This window comes from Miniopterus natalensis, chromosome 4 (assembly GCF_054644295.1).
Source record: "Miniopterus natalensis isolate mMinNat1 chromosome 4, mMinNat1.hap1, whole genome shotgun sequence".
NCBI classification, from domain to species: domain Eukaryota; kingdom Metazoa; phylum Chordata; class Mammalia; order Chiroptera; family Miniopteridae; genus Miniopterus; species Miniopterus natalensis.
In genome coordinates this window covers 77,008,713-77,031,940 of record NC_142084.1, presented here as the reverse complement: position 1 = coordinate 77,031,940, position 23,228 = coordinate 77,008,713, and the positions used below count along the sequence as shown (strand labels likewise).

The following is a 23,228-nucleotide window of genomic DNA, read 5'->3' as shown; positions in this document are numbered from 1 at the left end:
TCTGTCTGTCTGCAGCTGTCCCACAGCTAACTGCACTCGCGGTCTGGGTTCGACCTGTCAAATGCGCCCGGAAAGGGCCTCGCTGAGCCCCAAGCTCTGACTCTCAGGAAGTCACATTCCCTCCCCGGGTACGGCCTCCACTCGTTTGCTTTCCGTGCCCCCTGACACCTGCAGTCACCAAACAAGTTCCAAACCACTTTCCTAGACTTAATTCATGTTTTTTGGGGAAAAAATATATATATACTGAGCGCCCACTGCAGCAAGCAGCCCCGTGCCAGGCCCAGGAGCTGTAAAGACAAGAAAGTCATAATTCCTGCCTCCATGAGCTCACAGAAGGAATGGGAAGGGGGCGGGAGGAAACCACTCCGGTCGGAGACTCACCGGACCTAGTGAGGCACAATGAGCCAATATCACGCTCCTTTCACAGACGCGGATGGTGAAGGGAGACAAGCTTTTATTGAACACCTACTATGCACCAAATACTCTCACGCCGTCTTCTTATCTGGAAGGGAAGTGCAGCTCGGGGGGAATAAAGATGCATCCCCACGTTACCTGTAAGGAAACTGAGGTTCAGAGGAATAGCACCCCCATTTTATCGGTCAGGAAACTGAGGCTCAGAGGAGTCAGATTAATGCCCCAGACCTCACTGGTAAATGCGAGGCTCGAATCTGGGTCTGCGGACCCCAGCGCTGGAAGGGTTTCTCCTTGGTCACCCTGTCCCGCGGTGCGGGGGTGGGGGTGCGGTGGGGGTAGAGTGGGGGGGTGGAGCGGAGAACTTGCCCTGCGTCAGAGCTTCGTAAAGTGCGGGAGTCCTGTTTCGCCGCCCTTGGTCCAGCGCCCCCTATGTGGCGTGGCTAAGCATTGCCCAAAACACTGCTCAAAGAGTTGCGGGCCCTTGGGACGGTTCCGGCGAGGGTGACCCGCAAGTCCCGCGCCCCAGTCTGCTTCCCTTGGGGGAACCGGAGTAAATAGAAGTTAGTTATGTCGCCCCTTGGAGGGCGGGATGGAGCTGCCCGTCGGGCGAGCTAGCTCTGTTTTCCCAGCTGTTTCTGGGGTTTCCCCAGGCGCTGCGGACCCACCCGCCTCCCGGTGCGTGTCCCCGTCCTGGGAGGTGCGGAGGGGGCAGTTCCCAAAAGCCATCAATGGAATTCACAGGCCTCAGGCCGTGTCTGAGGAGATCGCACAGTGAGACGTCCAGTTTACACCGCTAAGGACCCTGGAAAGCGTGCGTTTCGCCCTATGTGCCTTCTCCCGATTTTCTCTCTTGCCACCTGAGGTGTGTGGTGCGGGCGGAGGTGACGGTCCCGCGTGTTATGTTGCAGGAGGAGGTCGCCTAGTGCCAACTGGAGTGCAATTCTATATTTGTAGCTGCCCCTCCCCATACACACACACACACACACACACACACACACGCACACACGAGGGGTGATTTGGGGAGACAAGTGTATTGTGGGGAAGAAAGTTGGACCTGGAAGCCGAGGGCGTGTTTCTGGGGTTTTGGAGGAAGAGGCGACCTACGGAAGGGTGAGTGGAAGCCTTTTGTCACCCCGCCCCTGTACGAGAAGGAAGGCCCCTAGGGACTGGGAACGCAATTCCCCCACCCCCACCCCCACCCCGCACCTCCACTCCCGCGCCCCGCACAGCGCGGGCGAGCGCCCACCGGGCCGCGTGAGCGCGTCTGCCCGGGTACGTGAGTGTACGTGTGAAATGTGGCGGCGCCGAGTGTGCGCTCTGCAAAAATATGAATAATCAGCACGTCGCTCACACCTCCGCGGAGAGCCAGGGGGGGCTGCGGGGGTCCCGAGGGCTTTCCCCCGCCGGCTGGCGGAGGCGGGCACCACTGGGAAGCGGGGGACGTTTCCGAGAGCCCCTCAGCTCTCCTGCTCCTCGGCTGAGCCGCGAAACTCGCGAAGGAGACGCGGAAAGTCGCAGTGAACTTTTCCTGGTTCAGGCCCTGTGCTGTGCGCCCCGGTGGCGCGTCGGGCGCGGGGCGCCGGCCTGGGTCTGTGCATCCTGGTTACCAGCGGAGGGGCCACTAGCCACCCCGCACCCCCAATTCGTACAGTCGAATCACGGGGGGCAAATAAGTCCCTCCTGAAGCGCTGTTGTCAAGGCGAAGGGTGAGAAAGTGTGTGGAAGGGCTGGGCGAACGCCCCGCCTGCGTTCGTTTGTCCTTTCTCGCGCCTGGAGACCTACGCGGTCGGGTCCCTTCGCGCCGGTCAGGTCGCCTTTTGATCGCTGCGCGGTCAGGAGCGTGGTGACAGAGGCGCCTGGCCTTTGCGCACAGATACCTGGAACGGGCTGTGACCCGCCGGCTTCCACCAGCCCAGCCCAGCCCACCCCACCCCGGGGCTTGGCCGCACCCTACCCATACACCCAGGAAACCCGGTCCCCAGGTCCGGTGGAGGCCGCGTCGGGCCCTTTCCCCTCCGCGGACCACCTGCTCCGTGAGACACACGCCCGCGGCCCGGTTCCCGCGCCGCCGCGGGCCCAGCGCCCACGTCCTCGCTCCAAACGTCCAAACGCAGTCGTTCCTTCGGAAATTGGTTATCGTGACCTTTCGCTGCAGAGCCTCGGCTAGGGCTCCCTCGCTAGCTCTGCACCCAGAACACGGGAATGGGGAGGAGGGGGTGTTGCTGGGGGGAAATGCTGAGAAGAGAGAAGAGAGGTGACGAAGAGACTTTCTGGAGTCACCGAGGGTTGGGTAGAGACAGCTCTGCCTTCTTCAGTCCACGGGGGAGACGCACGGCCGTGAGCGGCTGGCCTGGGCGCAACACCCATTTCCTCTGTAGTGTCCTCGCATTGCCTCCGTTTTCTACAGCTGTTCTCACTGGAACCCCTTTCACTAGGTAAAAACAAAAACAAACACAACCAACCAACCAAACCAAGAGAAGTAAAGTGAATCTAACTTCTTACTAAGTTGTCCTAAGAGGGGACAACCTCTTGGGCATGGACGCTGGAGTCCTGCCGATAGGTTAGTGGTGCGTTTGTGAACAGGACAGTCTCTCCCCCCGCCCCTCCCACTCTCAGAAACTCTCAGTTAAGGAGCGGACGAGTCCAGTTTCATCAGAAAAATGCCGAAGTTGAAATTTGGAAGGGGTGTTGGTGGGACTGGATATTTTAAAAAATTATTTCGCTAGACGTCGTGAGTTAAATATTCGGCAGGATTCTGAGATGGCAAACAAACCTGTTTATTTCTATTCGGACGGATACAAAGCAAAGGTTCCAGCTGAAACAAACCAATTGGAAAATTCACGTCCGAAGAGGGACTTACGGGGGCCTGCCACTCATTTAATTTGCAAAACCCAAACTGGCTGTCCCTGGGGATCGAATTCCCTGGGTACTAGCCAGGCTCTGCTCTTTGGGTCGCGCAGACCCTGGCGCCGCAGTGTGTGTGTGTGTCTGGTGGTGGGGGTGAAGGTCAGGCTGTAAGGGGCGGGGGTGTTCTCACACCTGATTTCACCCCAGGGCCCTGCTGGAGGAAAACGGGGCCCCCAGAGCAATTTTCTAAGAAAAATTTCCGAACCTCTGACCTAGAGGAGAGACGCGGCGCCCAGGAGACTGGACCGAACGAGATTGGGGAAACGGGCCTTAAAACCAACCGGGAGGAAAGTGAACGCTGAGGTGCAGATGTGAAAATAAACAGGAGGGGAAAACCCGGGGTTCACTGGGAGCAGTGAACAAAGGAGGGGTCAGGGTAAAAGACGAATGCCGCCACCCCACCCCGGTTTTGTGCAAATAGATTGTCATGAAGAATTTTAATAATGTTCATCTTGGATTTTCCTTGACCCAGGCAAGCGGCAGAACGAAGCTCGAGGGCCTGAGCGGGGGAGGCGCGCGCCGGCTCGGCACCCCCGGCGGGCTGGGCTTCCCGGGGACGCAGCTGCGCCGGCCGGGCCCCCGCGAGGCTCAAGGCGGGTTTCCTGTGGCGCGTTCGGAGAGGTTTGTTCAGGGGTAGCCCGAGGCGATAGAGATGGGAGCGACCCTCCAGGCGCTGCGGCCCCCGCTCACTCCAACATTAACCAACGCTTCTTCGGCGCGGGTGGCCTACTCTGCGCCCTCCCCTCCCCAAACCCTACACAAACCTAATTAAACCCAACTGGGTTGGCAGAAACGCTCCACGCTCGCAGAAGGCCGGAGCGCCGCCTTGCTGGGCCCAATGCCGCTTCCCGGTCTCCCTGTCCCCTCCGCCCTCCTCCCCGATCTCAGCCAAGAGCGAACTTGAGCGCCCACGGCTCGAAGCCCACGGAGCTCTCAGCAGTGCGGCCGCGGTTTGCTCCAAGCGCCTCGCGCGGCGGTGGAGCGGCTGCCCCTAGCGCAGCGGGCGAGGAGGGGTGCGGGGCCCTCCTTCCCCACGTCAAAGTTCCCGGGCTACGTATTCCAAAACTACCTCCGGGCAGGGCACCTTGACCCCTGAACTTGTCTTTGGGTGGTGCGTGTGGGGGCGCCCTCGTAGCGCCGCGGTCTAATTTGGGGAGGACAGCAGGGAGCCGGGAGAAAGGACCAATTCATTCATTCCCTGAGGGGCATAATTTGGGCAGCCGGCTGGCTCAACCCCGGCTGCGCCCTTTAACCCCAGCCGACCCGGGCCGGAGGGGGCAGAGGGTCCAGAGCGGACTCGGACCCCCCGCTGCCCCACGGTCCCCTGGGGTTGCGCTCGGTTCCTGTCTTGGCAACGTCGCGGTGCAGATTAGAGGTCCGTTGAAAAAATTGTGGGGCTCATCACATTTTGAGGGGCTCACGGGCTGTTCCACACTCTCCGCCAAGGAATCCGAGGCATTACCTCTACTGGGGTGGGTGTTACTTGAGGGTCACAGAGATTGATAAAGAGAGCGAATCAGGGTAAAAGACTCGGGCGCTTAGTTTTTGGTAAGGACCGAAAATATCCATAAAACCTGCATATAATAGAGAATTGCCGAGTTGGAACAGGGTAGTTTCATCCCTATGAATTTCGCTCCCGCTCTCCTTTCTTCGCTCAACTCCGGCCTCACTCGGCTTCCACAACAGTGTGGCCCATATTCCGGTGCCCAGTCGCCCTTTATTGCTCCCCTACCCCTGTTGCCTACCAAGAAGGACCAAGCCCTAGGGTCGGGGTGCCACAGTCAGCACTACCCAAAGGCGGGGGCTTCACGCCCTCGCCCCCCCTTAAGTCATACTACCCCAATCCCTGGACCCCGGGTTTGTACCGAGAGGGTCCGAGCACCCCTCCCCCCTATCGGTTTCCAAGTGAATCTCAGCTGCAGCGACTTTGCGCGCCCTGAGCGCGATCCGCGGGCGAAGTCTGGGGTCGCCGTTTGCCCTGGGGTACAGTGCGGTCGCGGGCCCGTCCCTTTCTCAAAAGAGCGTCATTTTCTGAGAGCGCGAGCTCCCCGGCCGCCAGGCAAACCGGCTGCACAGGCGTCGGGTCCTCTAGCGGCAACGTCTCGCAGCTCGTTTGGGAGCGCTCACCTACACCTAAGGGATCTGGTCGGAAGTCAGTTCACGCTCAACTCCGAGTCCTGAGTTGGGGGTTAAGCGCCCTGAACGCAGCCCAGGTTTCGCCAGGGCCGCCTCGGTAATGAGGCCGGGAGGCTGCGCGCAGCCGCCCGAACCGAGGAGCAGCTGATTGGTCTCCTCCACGGCAGATGGTCTTTGAGCACAGATTTGCATTCATTGTCTTCAAATCTGTTTCCGCGCTGGTGTTCTAGGTTTCAGCAGCAGGTCTACGCGCAGATCAAAATACAAAAGCAGGGGCAAGAAAATAACACCCAGCCGGGAGGATGTTAATAGGCAGCGCGAGCGGCCCGGCGTCGTTAAAAAGCCGTCTAAGGTTTCAGCTGCTTGGCGGAGCCGCGGCCGCCTCCCGACCACCAGCCCCCGGCCAGCACCGGGGCGACCGCGCGGCGTGGGCAAAGTTTCCGCGACTCGTCCGCCTCCCCGCAGCTCCTCTGCTGGCTCCCGGGGCTTCGGGAACTGGGCGGGGAGGGGGGGCTTCGGGAGGACGCCGGGCAGCTCTTGCACTAAGCCTGCCACGATCTGTCGGCAACCTCTCCTCCGCGCGGGTGCGCCTCCAGCTCGCTTCCGCCCGGGGGTGTTTTCCTTAGCTCCTGGGCCATTTTCCCCGACACTCTATTTATTTGAACAGCACTCAGGTCTTGTTCATACTCCCCCCCGACCCCCACCCCCCGCTTTCATTCATACACCCTTCTCTCTCAACAACTTCTCAACCGCACACAAAATCCGAGTGTCACCGTGTAACTCCAGGAGACTGGGGAGAGCCGTTCAGGGAACTGGGCTGCTCTGGGGAAACGTCTGCGCGAAACCTAAGTACCTGCGGTCACACTCCCCGCTTCCTTGCAAACACGCACGCGGACCCCGGCCCCGGGGACGGCTGTGCCTTCCCGCAGGACACAAAAATCTGCATCTAGAGGCAGGATCCGCGGAGGCACCTCGCTCCCGCGTCCAGACTGAGTGGGCGGCGTCGCAGGCCACCTCGCTACAGTGCCGGATTGGGGGCCCCCCCCCAGCCCACGCGCGCACCCCAAGGACACGGTGTCCACAGCCTTCCGTCGGCCCTTTCACCTCGGAGCGTGACGCGCGCCGCCCGAGGACGTCGGCCCGGCCTGCCCGGCGCCGGCCAATCCCGAGCGTCCATGCAAATGAGGCTCCTTATCCGGCCGCGGCTCCGCCTCCCGCGGCCAGGGCCGTAGTAACCCATTCATGGGGCCGGTGCGCCGCGGCTGCCGGGCTCCGCCGCGCTCGCAGCCACCGCCTCCTCGCGGCTCCGGGTCTTCCCCGTCTTCTTACAACTAACCCTGTGGGGGATTTTTTTTTTTTTTTTTTTTTTCTAAATTGGAGCGGTGGGGAGGAGCAGGGAGGGTGGGGGACCAGGAGGAGAGGGAGCGATTAGGCCGTCATCAATCTCCTGTTTCTCCCAGAACAGGTGATGCTTCTAAATTGTGGTCGTTTTCTGGAGGCAGCGCTGCCGCTGGAAGGATGCGAGCGACCTAGGACAGAGGGCCTGGGGTGGCAGCTCTGAGCTCGCGGAGGACAGAGCCCAAACTTTACACCAGTCCGCACCTCACGCGTGAAGCAAAGGACGGGTTATCTTTTTAAATTTTTTTTTTTTTCCAAGAGAGACTAACTTCAGCACTTGATTTTTTTTTTTTTTTTTTGGATTGCTTTGGAGGAAACGGTTTGGTGACAACGTTGGGAACAGTAAGGACAGTGTGGTAACTCTTATTTTTAAAGAGACAGCTCAGACTTTTTAAATGTTTGGGATTCAAGATACTTTAGGAAGAGGGCCAGCTCTGAAGGAGAAATCGCTGGGCGCCGAGATGGATTCGGTCAGGTCCTGGGTCCGGAACGTCGGCGTGGTGGACGCCAATGTCGCGGCGCAGAGGTAACTGGACGGCCGCACGGCTGTCACGCGCTCCGAGTCTCTAGCTCGTTTGCCTTCTCCCCGCGCCGCTGTCCCTCTCGGCCCCCACCCCACGCCCCCCTCGCTCTCCCGGCCCCCGCTCGCTGCGCCGCATCTGTCGCCCGGGCCCCGCGCGCCGGGGCTCGCCCTCCGGCCCGCAGGTCGCCGCAGTCTGCGGAACACTCAGAAACTCAAGGGTTAGCCGCGGGGTGAAACTGCCGGGGTCGTCGTGTTTCTCCCCCGCGCCTTCCCCGCAGACCGCTCTTGGGAGAGGGTGGGGGATAAGCCAGTAGCATCCTGCGCGCCTCGCAGCTCAGTCCGCAGCCCTGCGTGGAGGGGCTGGCCCGGAGCGGAGCTCGAGGGCCGCAGCTGGCGGCGCGGGCCGCGGGGGAGCCGCTTCCCCGCCCCTGCGCCGGGCCCCGCCACGCCGCCCGCGGGCGCCTCTCCCGCCGCATCTTCCCCGGCGGCTCCTGGAGGCCGGGAGCCGGGCGGGCAGATGGCGGCGGCGGCGGGAGGGGCCGGAGGGGCCGGAGCGGCTTCCTGGGAAGGCGCCGCGGCTCCGCGCCCTGGGAGGGGGCGGGCTGGAGGGTCGGGGTGCAGAGGTAAAGCAGAGGGCCAGAAGCACCCAGGCCGGGAGAGGGGAAAGGAGGCATTGGAGAGAAAAAGACGGAGGGCGAATTGTAGAAGGAACCGCGGAAGACGAAAGGCGAGGAGCGGCGCCGGCCGCAGACGCGGGGGATGGGCCCGCTAGTCCCCGAAGTTGAGAGTTTCTACGCGCCCGCACGCTGAGAAGGTCAACGCCTGGTCCGGAGCGGCGCCCCGAGAAGACACCCTGGTACCCCGCCCTCATCCTCACTGCTGAGCTGGAATGCGTGGTCCCCGCGTCCGTGTCTGCCAGAGACAGCCCCCTCGCCCCAAGGAGCCCGCGCACTTCGAACACGACTCCAGCCTCTTATCCGCTCTGCTGGCCGTCCCGCTCCGAAGTCCCGGCATATCGCCCAGAAACGCCTCCTTTCCTAGCGGGCCACGTCTCCAGGTGTCCCGGGTAGAGCGAACCGGCGGCCACCCTTGCAGGAGAGGGCGCAGCACTCGCCTCGCTCCGGAGGCGGGCGGGGGGCGCCCCACTCGCTCCCGCCCGAGCCCGGGGCGCGTCCCGCTCCCTCGGGCGCGGCGCGCGCGGCGGCTGCGCTGGGCTGCGGGCCGGGGGAGACCCGGCAGCTCGGCAGAGCCCGCTCCGCCGCGCGTTTCCTTAGCCGAGCTCCTTAAAGACTCCGCCCCTGCCTCCGTACTTTCCTCGGATCGAATACTTACTGAAATTGGAACGGGCAGCTCGAGCGGGGTATTCTAGCTAAATTTTACACCCTTCAAAAGAGTGAAAAGTGCTTGCGCCCTGGGGCGTGAGGCCCACAGACCCCAGCGCCGCGGGGCAGCTCCAGCCATCTGCGCGCTCGCCTGGCCCCCGAGTCTCCAGTTAAACGTTATCTGGCGGCCAGTTTGCCCGCGGCCGAGCCGGGTCGGGCAGGGAGGTGTGCGCACACACCCGACACGCCCGAGGGCGCCTCTCGGGTCCTCCAAAAAGGGCTTCGCGGTCAGCGGGCTTGGCTGGAGCCGCCGGAAGATGCGAGCGGAGCGCGGCTTCCCCCAGCCCCAGGCGAGGACTTTCTCTGCCTCTTAATAACATTTGGGCTCCTCCAAGCTGAGCCGTTTTGGGGGCGGGGTGCCCAGTATCAGCGATCCCTAGGACTGGTTTCGGGGGTTCCGCCTGCCATTGTCCTTGGCAACTTTTCGAAAGAGCGAGGGAAACGGGAGGTGAGGCCTCTCCTGTCGGCCCGAGGCTTGGGCCCTGGGCTACCTGCCGGCCCAGGGGGTCCTCCCCGCCTTTCCGAGGTTGCGGGCGCGCGGGGGCGGGATGGGGGTTTCGGGCAGTAGCACCCGGACGGGTAACTCGAGGGAAGAGTGACGGAAGGGGTCATGCCTTTAAGAGTATCAGCGGCTTATTCCCTAGATCCCGGGCCCAGATCCGATTTTTGACCCACTCAGGACAAGATTTGGGCCCCCCCTTGCCTGGGGGAACGCTCCGGGCCTCGGGCTGCAGCTGGGATCATTTGGGCTCGGCCAAAGGCCGGGCGCTGGGATGCCCGCGGGCAGTGGTGGCAGAGGCCGGGAGTGCCAGTCCTGCCACCCGAGCCCTCCGGCCACTGCGACTCCTCTAAAGAGTCTCGCCTTCTTAATCCGATTTGAAAAAAAAAAAAGTCTGAGGGGTCCAGAACTCTCGACCCAGGACGGGTCCCTTGCCCCTCTGCGGTGTTGCGTGGGCGCGCTGGTGACACCGTGTCTCTCTCTCCTTCCCGCGCCCGCTGTCCCGCGTGTTTCTGCCCGCGCAGCGGAGTCGCCCTGTCCCGGGCCCACTTTGAGAAGCAGCCTCCGTCCAACCTGAGGAAATCCAACTTCTTCCACTTCGTCCTGGCGCTCTACGACAGGCAGGGGCAGCCGGTGGAGATCGAGCGCACGGCCTTCGTGGACTTCGTGGAGCACGACAAGGTAAGCGCGGCCGGCCCCCCTCGCGGCCCGCCAGCTCCCCCCGAGCGCCGAGGACTCCGTCTGCCACTCCGGCCGTGTGCCGTTCGCATCCTCAGGGTGACAAAGGGGGGCTTCTCACTCGCAGCCTCTAAACCAGTCGATTTCCCCAAACCGCCCCCCGCCCCTGCGCGGTGCACCGCCTGCTGCGGGGCGCTGGTGGCTCGAGCACCCAGCCCCTGGGCCGTTGGCGGAACCTGGGCATGGACCGAGGGGTCAGCAAACGCCCTTCCCGTGACAGCGGAGTTTAAAAGTACACCCAGGGCCCGCTGCCCTTCTCCGGTAATTTCTGTTATTTTGCACCTGCTGGCTCCTGCCGAGTGGGTCGGTACCAGGTGGAAACCCAGAGCCCAGCCCTGGCCGCCTTCCCGCTGAGACTAGTCTCCCAGTCTCGCTCCCCACGCAGGGGCTCCCACCCCAGACCCGGCTGTGGGACTGCGTTTGATCTCAAAGGAAGCCGATGTGTGAGGGAGGGAAAGCCTCTTGCCCTCTCTGAGCCTGGGCTTCCTCAGCTGTACAAAGTGAGCTTTGGAGCAGGCGCTCCAGAGGTCCCTGTTGAACCTGGGCCTGGGTTCCTGCAGCGTGTGGCCGTGGAGGTGCTGGTCCTGTCCAGACAGGGACCGATGTAGCTCTTCCGTATGACAGGTCCCTTCACCTTTCTGCCAAAAGAAGCCTTGCAGCTTTCTAAAGTCGAACAGAGCTGGGTGGGTTGGGTGGGGACTGTTAAAGGCAGCTTGGGTGGGTGTCCCTTTGTTGCAATTGGCAGGGGGTCGCACTTCTGAGGATACTTTTAAGGGAGAGAGACAGAGGATTGGAGAGGCTCAAGTGACCGAGAGTCTTGGCAAGTTTTGGAGGTGGTCCTTAGGCAGAGGCTCCTGCTCTTTGACCTGGGGCTGGGCAGGGGGTCCTTCAAAGCTCCTGTCGGAGTGGGTGAAAGGCTGTGGGGAGGTGGTGTAGGGGCATGCTCTCTCCTCTTTCCCTCATTTGGGGGGCTCCAAAGCAAGGGATTCAAATACCACCTGTATTTTTAGGAACAAGGCAATGAGAAGACCAACAATGGCACCCACTACAAGTTACAGCTCCTCTACAGCAACGGTGAGCTCCCCACTCCCTCGGTGTCCAGGTGCCCTCACAGGTCCATTTCAAGGAAAGCAGTTGACCTTGTCAAGGTAGCATGCAGGCAGTCAGGACTAGGGAGAGCACTGTTTTGGGAGGCTGGGTCAGGGTAGGGGTGTGGGTGGGTGGTCTTTGCCCTCAGGACCTTTCAGCCTTCAGGCCCACCCGCTGCAGCCCTGGGCAATTTCCTGGGCCTGACCCTACAGCAGGGACAGGTTGGGGGTTCCCCAGAGAAGCTCCCGGTGCCCTAACTTCACGCCCATCGCCTCCCCACAGGTGTCCGCACTGAGCAGGACCTGTACGTCAGGCTCATTGACTCCGTCACCAAGCAGGTGAGCCCCATGGTCCACTGGGCTTCTCCTTTGCAGGGCCCCCTCCGACCTCTCCTCACTTTTCCCTGATCCCTCCATGAATTCCTGGGTCAGACTTCACATGCCCCTGGACATCAACTCCCACCTGGTCCACTCTGGAAAAAAAAAAATTTCCCCCTCTCTCCCTAATTGTTCTGTTTCTTTCTGAGTGGGGAGGTGAGCAAAGGGGTGAAGGGAGGAAGCAATTATTGGGAGATTGTTTCCCCAAACATTGCCTTTTGCAAGAAATATGTTCTTAAGGGGCAAACTTGTCTGTGATTATTTCGCTTGAGTTAGCCAGGCCACAGCTCGGGTTCTGTGTCTCCAGCAGGCACACCTAAGGAGGCACTGGGCAGAGAGGAAGCCGATCCTGTGCTTGCTCTAAAGTCCCCTTTTCCTGGTTTCCCCACTCCCCTCACATCTTCCCTTCCTGCCCTTGCTTTCTTTGCAGCCCATAGCTTATGAGGGACAAAATAAGAATCCGGAAATGTGCCGAGTTCTTCTGACACACGAAGTCATGTGCAGGTAAGAGCTGATTTGTCCTGCGGGTTTTGCTAGCAAGCTGGGCAGGGGGCCTCTGCGCTCAGGGGCGTCCCCACGCCGATTTGCAGGAGTGATGGTGTGCAGGGAGGGAGGCTGAGGCACCAGAGCTTCTTTACTAAAGGCCAGACTCTTAGAGCATCTCGGAAAGGAAACCCAGAGCCACGCAGGATTCCATCCCCGGGCGTCTCAGAAGTTTACTCTCCACCTGGACAGTTTCTGTTGTCCAGCAGTTGGTGGCAGCTCCAGCTCAGGGAGGCACGGGGCAGCCCCTAGCCAAGTTTGAGATGGGGACTTTCCCTGACTGGTCTCCACTCCAGGCCCATACAAGAGGCTCAGTTCCCACCGGGTAGGCTTCCAAGTAGGGACCACTTGTGGCATTAAAGAGTCAAAGCACTGGAGACTCACAGTCTCGGCAAGGGACCACCAGAGAGTCCAGCGGCCCATTTCCCGGGCACTCCAGCTGAGGCACTTATCTGTGATGCCAAAGCATTTCCTTCCTCCAGGGATGTTGCTTCTCCAGTGATTTCTCACGTCAGAGGAGTTTCTTAGGTCAGGAGGAAATGTGGGGAGAAAGGTCAGTGGGGTTCACCACCATGATGGGAGGGGTGGGAGAGGACCCCCATCCAGGAGATCTGGGGTTTGGAGCCCCAGGGGGATTCTCATGGCTAAGTTGTGAGAGGTGCAGTCTACTGGAATTTCTGCACCTTTCCCCATCTTCTTTCTTCTGCTTGACTAGAAGAAAACAAAAAATGAGAAGAAATTCATCTACATACTTATTCTTTCGACAGATGTCTGTTGAGTTCCTAGTTTTGCCAGATACTGGGGATCCCACAGCAAAGGAGAGTTTTCTATGAAAAGGAAACTCTGGGAAGAGGTGGAGATTTTACTATAACAATGCAAATGTTTATTCCACACACGTTTTTTCTTCTCCCAAATCTCTAATCAGAGAGAAAGCCTCAGCTCGTCCCTGTTCTGCGATTGCTTCTTTACTCCAGACTTGCTAGTTTGGGGTAATTGCAGGCCGCGGCTGATTGTTCGGACTGTTTTATGGTCAGCTCCTGGCAGCCTCGTCGCCCTCCCAACCCAGTCAGGAAGAAACGTAACAATCAGACATGTTTGTTTTGGTTTTGACCAAGTATTAGAGAAACAAACTGTGCCAAATGCAAAGTTGAACTCGGCCAGAGCTGAGGGGGTCGGGGCCTCCTTGCCCGAGTAGCTGGGTAAGGTGCAGGGCGATGGAGTGAGCAGATTGCTGCTTCGTCAGCCCAGGGCCCCTTGATGGGTCCGCTGAGAAAGAAATACAATTCCAAGATGAACTTGCATGCAATACCTAGACTAAGTGATCAGAACACTTTGATTCAGTTGGCTAATTGAAGGGTGCTTTTTCATTTCTCTTTATACTTCTAAATGTCTTTGTTTGGAGAGATTATCTTCTTAAAGGAAAGAAAATAAAACCACAAACTGGCCCATTGTCTGACGAATTATACCTGTCATGTTAAATAATACTTGCATGCCCCATACAGTGGTATTTAAATCTGACATTTTTATTTTTAAGCCCAATCAAATCCTCCTCATTTTATGCTGTTTAAGTAGCAGCATCAATTTTTAAAGCCTCTAGTTTAGTCTGCATTAGTAACACAATATAAAAATTTAATGTACTGTAACTTCTCTGCATTTGAGATCTGGGAAGAGATGCTCTGCTATTTTCTTTCCAAACTAGAATTTAAAACAAATATTAATTAATGGGTAAATAAATGATCCATTGGATGGGTACGGTGTCTGTTTTGTGTGTGTGTGTTGGGAGATGAACAGGGGTAATGACAAATGTTGGATGCATGTAAAAGGGAAGTTCTTATTCAATGTGTCAGCCTGAGCTGGTTGATTCTGCAGTTAGGGAGAAAAAAGTTCCTTCTCCTACATTTTAAGAGCCAGTTATAGCAGTCAATGGCTGAGGAATGAACCAGATGTCCTGTTTCTCAACGGTTATGGCACACACTTTCGTTTGTGTGGTGTTTTGGGGCATACCTGGGAATTTCCCTGCATGGTTCTATGTTCTATAACCTTTAGTCAAAAAGCTCATAAATTAGCATTTAGCTTTGGGGAGGGAAACAATATAGTTATCTTTCAGAAATAACTTTTTCTCCCTCCTTCAACTGTCTCTGCTCCCCTCTTCCCTGCTTTAGTTCATTTTGCCAATTATTAGCGAGGAGAAATCTAGTTGTAATGTTGCTGCCAGCCACCCCTGTGCCCTCAAATGCTCAGAGGGTTAAAAGATATTATAATTTGAACAGAAGTCGTCTCAAGGCCTACAGCTGGCTAATAACAGAGTTGTATTGAGCGCGAGCAAACCCCACAGCTGTGACTTTTCGCCACAAGGCGCAGGCTAGACAGGGCCCTAATCAGATGGGCCAGCCGGGCAGTGGGGCCAGTGTCTTTATCGGCCAGATGGTGTGAATTTAGACACTTTTGTTATGCAATCGCAGGGAGGAGTTGCGGAGAAGAAAACAAAACAAAAGCCACCATGCTGTGCGCTTATTTGAGTTTGAAATTAGAGACAGATTTTTGAAAGTTGAGGGTTGAATTTTAAAAAAACGATTCTGGAGGGGAAAGGGCATATTCACTTGTCTTGAGCAGGAGTTTGGCTGACTGGACACCCTGTGTCCCCGGCTGGGGCTTTTTCTTCTCCAGCCACCCCTTTCCCCCCTTCTTTCTCCCTTCCTGAAAAATTCAGGTAAGATTCAAGGTGGGGGTAAAAATTCTCATTTCCCCAACCCCCATCCCCAGCTTGTTATTTTATTTTATTTTTTTTCTCTTTCCCTCTCAAGATTGGACGTAGCGATAGAGAGGATTAGAGAGGCCTGTTAGAGTATTTCAGGTAAAAGGGTCTCCAAATAAGTACTAGAATAAAAGAGACCACACCGAGCGACCGGGAGGAGTAGGGGAAGCGCTTTCATTTTCATTCACGAGGGAAAAAGGCCACTCCGCGGTCGTGAGGAGCCGAGTCCTAACCCGGTGCCAAGTTCACTTTCCTCTTGCCTTTGTTCAATTTTCTCCCTTCTTTCTCTCCCCCGCCCCCCTTTTTTATAGTCTTGTTCACTGAACAAGAACTTCAGACTTACAGACTTGCTTGCTAGGAAGTAACCCTAAAAAGCCTTTTTAACTAAAGAAACTGAACCTGAAGTTGGTGACTCAGGCTTTGGCTGTACGGCAGGGGAAGGGAGAGCTGAGTTAGTTTGTTATCTGGGTGATTCTGGGACCCGGTTCCTCCTCTCCACTGTCCACATACCTGACCCTACAGCGATTGTTTGGGGACTGTGGCTCATGAATGTCTTCCACTCTCCACTCCCCTTTGCTTATCTTAATATTCTGGCATGATGACCGAATGGCATTTTAAGAAACCAGAGAAAGAATAACTAGGACATCTTGATGAGAACTTTTCTTTAAAAAAAGAAAGAAACAGAGAATTAGCTTTGGCTAACCCAGAGAAATTTTAAGAAGGGCTGAAATGGGGCAAATACAGTGCATTCCTATTAGTTTTATACCTTTATTTTTGTAGTGCAACAGCCAAGTGACTGTCTTCTACATTTTTTTTTTCCTGTGCTATTAACCTGAGAGATTATACTTAAATATGTGACTGTTGGAATATAGGAGATGGGGTCCTGAAGTTTCTCTGGATTTCCTTTGAATATCCTTCCCTTCCCTGAGCCGAATCCCCACATTGTATTACACTGGCAGCAGGCTTATATTTCTATCTGTTTTTCTTTTCCTCCAGAGAAACTCCCCATGGAAAGCAGCTGAATTCAGCTGAGCAATTTTGCAAACTTACTCGGCCTCCTCAGAATCATTCCTTCTCAAACTAAACGGATTTAGTTTGGAATTAAATTGTACCCAGCACCAAACACACGTTTGGGTTAGGTTGACATGCTGGTGATGTCAGAGGGGAGTCTAGGTAGAAGGCCTTAGGTAACTAACACGTATGGGGCTTTTGAAATTGTGTTGCTAAGAAAAAAGTTTTGCCTGAGTTGTCAAAGGTATTCCTTTGACATAAGCCCCAGAAAAAGGAGAGGAGACAGAAATGGGTGGGGGTAGGAGTTGGGAAGAAAGACAAAAGTTCTGGGAGGTGGGAGAGCTAGCTGGTCAGTATTTTTACTGGTGTTAATCTTGGGGTGGATTGAAATTTTAAAAGTTAAGACCTAATATAATTTCAAAGACAAAATATTATTTCAGAAAGTCCTAGGGGCAAGCACTGATATTTAAGAAAGTTGAGACAATTTTTCTTTTACTTCCTACTAATTTGATTAAATTTCTGAAACCTTATTGTGCCCATTTGGTGAAAATTTTTTAGCATATTTCAAGTATATTCTATTTTTTGAGAATGGTAAAATTATTCACTAAATAATCCACATGTCCCTGCACTAGAGAGATGGATTTAAAAAGTTGTAAACTGTTTGTTTGTTTGTAATTCTGCAGAGGATCCGAGGTGGTGAAAGTACTGCAGAGAACCAGAAAGCAAATCTACGACTGGGCTGTGCTAGGCCTTCGGGTCCCTGCTGCCACATGGCTTCCCTCTTTTCCTTACCCTGTCATCACTTTTGGAGGGTGCTCAGGGAATGTCATAGCCTCATGGACTTCTTAAACCTAGAAGGGACTCTGGAGATAATCTAGTCCAACATTTTAATTTTATATATAGGGAGGCAAAGCCCAGAGGGGTTAAAGAGATTAGACTAAATTCATGCAGCTGGTTTGGGACAGTTGGGTTAGACACCAGAGCCCCGATTCCCACGTTAAGAATTTTTCTTTTGGGCTGCACCAATCTTCAGCTATAGAGAAACTATCATGGGAAGGGCAGTGCTTACATATAGTTTTATTATTACTAACGTTTATTAGACATATTCTCCAACCGGTGTGAATGATAATGCTTTTCTTACAAGCTATGTCCAAGGTTATAGTCCATGGTGGCCCATGTGCTTGAATGAGCTGAGAGGTATTCAGAAGTCTGTGGTCCTGACAAGCAGCAGTAGGGCAACTCAGGGAGCTCATGTTCCATTGCTTCTCCACCACCAAGCTTCCTTTGCCCTTTTTACATTTGTCTACATCTCCCACACAGGACCCTTTGGACTGGAGTGTTTTGTCTCCGCCAGGTCCATCTGAGTCCTTCCTACCCGTTGTGATTGTTCTAGGACCTCTTCTTTCTCTCCAGGGTCCACCAGGCACCCAGCCCTTTGCCAGGTGCAAGTTTGGGGAGGCAGCATTTTCAAGATGGGACCTATATGTCCAATCCCATTTCTGTTCCTGACTTGGTGAAAAAGATTGGAGCTACCGTTTTACAGCTCCTTGCCTCATTTACTTCCTATTTTAAAATATACACCATAGTTCTGCTCTTCCACCTTCATATTTGGAAAATGACAGAAGTGAATGAATGCATAAATGTTTATCAAGTACACTGAGTTTTCTGGAGAAAGATGTTATGTAAATAAGGTTGATAAAAACCTGGGCAGCTACTTGGGATCTATTTTATACATTTTCCCTTCCCCTCGTTGTCTAAATATTTATTAAGACACAAAGATCTAAAACATATAGTCATAAAATCATTCAACACCGAGCTGGAAATAACCTTATAGATTTTTAAATCCAGCTGTCCATGGTTCAGATTACAAATGCGACTCTTGGGAAAGTTGTGATTTGCTAAGAATTACCCGGTTTATAAGTCACAGAGTGAGAATTTAAATGAGTATCTTTGGGCTTCAAGTTCACTGTTGTTTTTAAACACGGCCATAAATTCTGCTCTCAAGCAGCTGAAAGTGAAGAGGACACCCAGGGCACATTCATTTTTGCGAACGTTCTTACATGGTTATGTTCATTGTATTTTCTTGATTTTTAACAAATTTCTTTCACTCTCTTGGTTCCTTCCCAATCTGCAGTCGATGTTGCGAAAAGAAAAGTTGTGGAAACCGAAATGAGACTCCTTCAGACCCCGTCATCATCGACAGGTAGGGGGAAAAGGCGATTTAAAAAAAAATAAAATCATCTCTGGGTTCTTTCCTTTATGAATCTCAACTCTGAGTACGGATCACTTGGGCTCTGCCTTAAGGTTGGTTTTATATCTTCAAGGTGCGACGCTAGTTCAAACGTGTGCTTTCTAGTTCTGGTTGGCCTTTCTTGGAAGAAGTCAGAACCTTCCTTTTTGAACTTAATGTCTGTAAATCTCTGATGGGGTTCTTTTCCAGGGGCACTGGCTCTGGCCTCATAAGGAGAGTGTGGGTGGTGAGGGATGGTAGGAGATGCCATCTCCCCACCAGGCAGGGCAAGGCCTCAGCTGGGTCCCTTAAAGAGGCGGAGTATCCCTAGTTAAGTGGCAACCTCTTTACTGCTCTCAGAGATTGCTGTTGGGCTTAAAGACTTCCAATTTAGATTACGGTTGAGGGGATTAGGACAAGCGCTCTATTGCATTGAGGGAGATTCCTTTCTACCTCAGAGGATTGCATCCTGGGTTCTGTGTTATATTCAGAGTGGGCAAGATTCTTTGGGACAAGATGCTAATTCATTGAAATGTGATTTAGGCATCCTCAGCTGTCTGTTTTTGTGATTGGAAACAGAACTTATAAACCAACGAAGAAATACCAAATTAACTTCCAGCAATCATGTAATTTTTAAGAAATCCCATATTCCCACCCCTAATTTTTTCTCTTTCATTAAAAAACGGAATAATTCCCTATTGCTTCTTTCTTTGGGTTTTCATGTTTCTAGCCAGGTCCTGAAATGGATTGGAGAGACCACAGTCTCCAAAGTTGTTATTCCAATATCCCAGCGAATCCTCAGTTGGGAGAGTGGAACCTCTGGCATTCTTCCCGGAAACCCAGCTTGGTTTCTTCGTGGCAAGTATAGTGTAGCCCTAGGAGCGAGGAGGCTGGGATTCTGGCTCTGTCCTGGCTTCTGACCTTGGACAAAGCACTCAGCACCTCGGTTCCTCAGTGGGATAGTGGAGAGAAGAGTTGGAGGGTCCTGTCTGCTTCTGTTGGCTTCAGGAGGCCACTGAAATAGCCATGGCAGTTCTGCTGTGTTCTCTGAGATGCTTGGGAGAGGCTGACAAAGTTAAAATGTTTGCCAGATGTGTATGGTGACTTTGCCATCTTAGGAGGTTCAGGTGAAACCAATGCTAGGAGTTACATGGAATTTCTTTGGTTTTTCTGAGAGTGCGTAGACCCTTAAAATTAAAGAGTTGTAAGAGCTTTTTGGAGTCAGCCACCCTCCTCATTTGATAGATGAAGAGATTGAACCTGGGAATGGTGACATGACCAACCCACATTTGCACAGCTGGCTGGAGCAGAGCCAGCATGAAAAAACAATTGTCCTTAACTCCTCTCACTGCCACGATCGCCTCTCCCAGCACTCTCTGTCTTCACTTGTGTGAGTTGAGTGTGCTGATTGCATGGGACATCATTTCCCAGCTTCCCATGTTGCTCTTGGGTCCCTCTGGGGGAATTTGAAGGATATAAGAACAGCCTAGACACAGACCCAGTCCTTTCCAGCGTGTACCCTGAGACTTCTAATCGTCATCTCATCTTTTTCACTAACTTTTGCTGTCCTTTCAAGAAGGCACTCTGACCTCGTCATTGTTACATCTTTTCTTGTAATAGCACCCCATAAATCAGCTTTAGAAATATTTGCAGACCCATAAATGCTCACCAGCACCTTGCATCTCGTAAGCACACAGCAGCAGCTCTTACTGCAAGAAACTACACCTTTAGCTGCACCCACGCCTTCTTCCTATGTAGTACACATGTTACATGTACAAAAGAAAGTAGTCTTTTTGCATCAATGGGAGAAAAGATTTTCATATTTGGTGCTTTTGTTGTTGGTGCTAGAATGCCTTAAATTCTTCTGAGAAGGTGGAAACTGTATCTTGGCTGCCCATTATGGAGCTTTATGTGACTGTGGCATTTATTTTTACTGTCCTATGCACAATGAAACAGCCCAGTGATGTCTCTGCATCACTTGAAATATGCATTACTTCCGAAATGTTTCGCGTCTACACATACACACCAAAGGGCACTGCAAAGGGATCAGCATGAGGTTTTTAGAGAACCCGTTTTATTATAAACAGATGCATTTATTTGGCTTGTTCATTATAGGGCTTTTGTTTGGAGAGATCTTTCCCTCACCAGAATGTTGTTTTATTGCTGCTGAGTGTCTTTTGGGTGTACCTTAGCCTCCTTCCCTTCATTTGTGGGAGCAAAACATGCAGCCTGGCGTCCATTTGTTGGAGGGGGGATGCGCGGATTGTGTCGTCAGGAGTTTGGCTGAGCTGCGCAGCTGGTCCCCGGGTTCAAGCCTGCCGACTTGGAGATGTCGAGATCACCCACAAACACCAAACGGGTGCAAAGTAGTCTATTTTGGATTTCCTCTGAGTAAATATAGAACTCTCTTCTTTGCCCTTGTTCCTACAATGCCAGCTAATTATCTCCTCCCCCTCCTGGCTCAGTCTAACCAGATGCAGTTAATTTACACTGTCTCTCTCTGAGTTTTCTCACACAACAGGCACGCTCCCTTCTGGCCCCAGGGAACCCTGTTTATTCCCCCAGAATTGTGCCTGTCCGGGGGAGGGGAATAGGAGGCTCAAGAGTGGTTCCCCAACTTTTTCACCACCCAAGACCCCTTATTTTTTCCCTTGGTGAATCCAGGGTTTTGCAAAATTTTGCCTGCCAAACTGCAGTGAACAAGTACTAATTCAGTTGTAAATCCATTTTTATTAATGGAAGACATGTAACAGAATGGGAAGGAAGAGTCTCATCCCCGAAATGCCCTTGATCTGATCAGTGACCAAGCAGAGTTTTTGATCCCGATGAGACATGCTGCGACATGTTACCCCACTGACATGATAGACTTCCAGCTCAGCCAGAAAGCAACTTGACCTTTTACTTAGCCCATGTGACCACATCCTGGGCAGACATTCAGTTTCTAACAGGCTGCTTGAAATATTAAAAAAAAAAAAAAAAAGAAGCTTTTGCTACCTTGTGGCCCCTTAATTGAATATCATTGGATTTTACAATAGGGCGGCCCCCATAGAGACTTACTTCCCATTTCCTAAGACTTAGCTTCAGACTGGGAATTCTTTTGCTCCACTAAATTGCTCCCTGATTGAGCTCTCTAGAAACATACATTTAATTTTTACTTTCAGTTGTCTTTTCAGAGTGCTTTTGTGAATTCTTGGGCAGCCACACCGCTCTCCAAAAAGCCAGGCCAACGCACAGCCCAGCAGAACTTACCGTGAATCACGGCCTCTAGCAGAGTCTTCTGTATACAAATGTGTGTGTGCATAGAGCGGGGGAGAGTTTGTCAAGTGTTCGTGTAAAATCCCTAAATCCCCATCTGGAGAAAAACCAACAGAACACAACAGAACAAAACAAAAACAATAATGCAAACAGAATCCTTACTGTGGTCTTCCACCTAAATCTTGTCTATAAAGACCGGTGTGTGGTCAGTTAAAAAAAAAGGCTCACACTGATTTACATTTTGTGGTTTCAGAGGGAAGCTCTAATTCAACCTTGTTTTCATGGGCTGTGCTTGTTTCAAGCCCTTTTCTCTATCTGGAAGCTTCTGCATATCTACGGAATCTCTGGGGTTCAGGATAACCTGGTAGTCCCTGGGAAGAGGGTTTTGGGGACAGTCTTACGGATGTGAGGAAGGAAAAGAGTCCTTGTTCCTGTACTTGCAGCCCCACTGAGTCAGATGGGTGGGGAGGGCAATATTTCTCTCTGAATCTCTGAAGGCTCCTCTTGGTCATGTGCATAGTGGTAGGATATTTTCTATTAAAAGGACAGCTTCAACCTATTTCTCACATGCTAAATATCCCAGTCTTTTATCTTGGGATGCTGGTCTTCTACATTTCTGAGCTCTGTTCCCAGGAGGACCATTTTAAGTACTGATGTGTTTGTGTTCATTTTCTTTTTTCAAGAAGCCAAGTAAACAACACGATAACTCTTGTTCAAAAGGTTTACTCGGAAATATTTGGTGTTTAGTTGCCCATGAGGGGTTTTCCTGATACTGTCTTCCTCTTTTTAAAAAATTAATTGTGGTAAAATACACACAACATAAAATTGGCCATCTCAACCAAGTGTCCAGCGCAGGGTTATTAAGCACACGCCTACTGTTGTGCAACCACCACCATCCAGCTCCACAGCTCTTTTCATTTTGCAAAACAGAAACGTTGCCACTAAACAGCTCCTCAGTCCCCCTCTTCCTAGCCCCTGGCACCCACCATTCTACCTTCTGCCTCTGCGAGTCTGACTCCTCTAAGTACCTCAAATAAATGGAACCATGTAGTATCTGGCCTTTATGACAGGCTTCTTTCACTCAGCGTAATATCCTCAAGATTCCTTCCCGTTGTAGCATGTCAGAATTTGGCCATTGTCAATAACGCTGCTATGAACATGGGTAGAGACAAATGTCTCTTTGAGTCTCTGCTTTCAATTTTTATTTTAATTTAGTTTTTGGTGTATGCCCAGAAGTGGAATTGTTGGATCATGTAGTGGTCCGAGGAACCTCCATACTGTTTCCATTGCGGCTACACCAGTTTTCATTCTCACCAATAGTGCAGGTTCTAAATTCTCCGTAGCTCCACATTATTTGCTATTTTCTTGTTTTTAGTTTTTTTTGTTTTGTTTGTTTTTTTGATAGTTGCCATCTAATGGATACGACTCCTTTTTAATGACGTTTTCTCCTGCCGTCTTCTTGGTAGGCATCTTCACTTGAGGCCCTCCCCTCTGGTCCAGGCTTCTTGTTTGGCTCCCCCTGGCACCTAGCACGCCCTCTTCCTTCCTCTCTTTGCCTCGCCAACTCCCTTGTTCCACGGGCTTGAATTCCCTTTCCTCTAGGTCATGCCTATCTCCAGTATACCACCTACCTCCAGGAAGAGTTACTTGTGGGATGGGAAATTTCGGAAGGTAACTGTAGGGAGTAAAACCTTGACTGACGTTCTATGCATTAATCCTAAACACTAGAGTTTTTCTTTTTGTTAGTTTATCAGAGAAATCTATATTAATCTATTCTTGATTTGTGGTATAGATTTTGCTTGTAATCCCACTGTCTCTTTCAGCATTGAAGCAGAATTTGGATAGTAGTTAGAGTTGAGCTCTTGATGAGATTTATGTCCACAAAGCCCAGCAGATTCTTGCCAGCCAAGACCTCTCAGACTGGTTTTCAGTCCCACTCATTCCCTTTCCCTGGAAATGGATAAGTCAGAT

The 23,228-nt window shown here is 53.0% G+C and overlaps 1 protein-coding gene across 1 annotated transcript in view; it reads left to right on the top strand.

Moving 5' to 3' along the window:
* Positions 1 to 6,820: 6,820 nt before the first annotated feature.
* Positions 6,821 to 23,228, top strand: part of EBF2 (EBF transcription factor 2) — a 181,609-nt gene continuing 165,201 nt past the window's right edge. The window contains exons 1-6 of the mRNA XM_016203452.2: positions 6,821 to 7,381; positions 9,784 to 9,940; positions 11,008 to 11,071; positions 11,369 to 11,424; positions 11,894 to 11,967; positions 17,907 to 17,975. Coding sequence (XP_016058938.1) covers positions 7,251 to 7,381; positions 9,784 to 9,940; positions 11,008 to 11,071; positions 11,369 to 11,424; positions 11,894 to 11,967; positions 17,907 to 17,975 — 551 coding nt within the window. The 5' untranslated portion in view covers positions 6,821 to 7,250. The remainder of the gene's footprint in view (positions 7,382 to 9,783; positions 9,941 to 11,007; positions 11,072 to 11,368; positions 11,425 to 11,893; positions 11,968 to 17,906; positions 17,976 to 23,228) is intronic.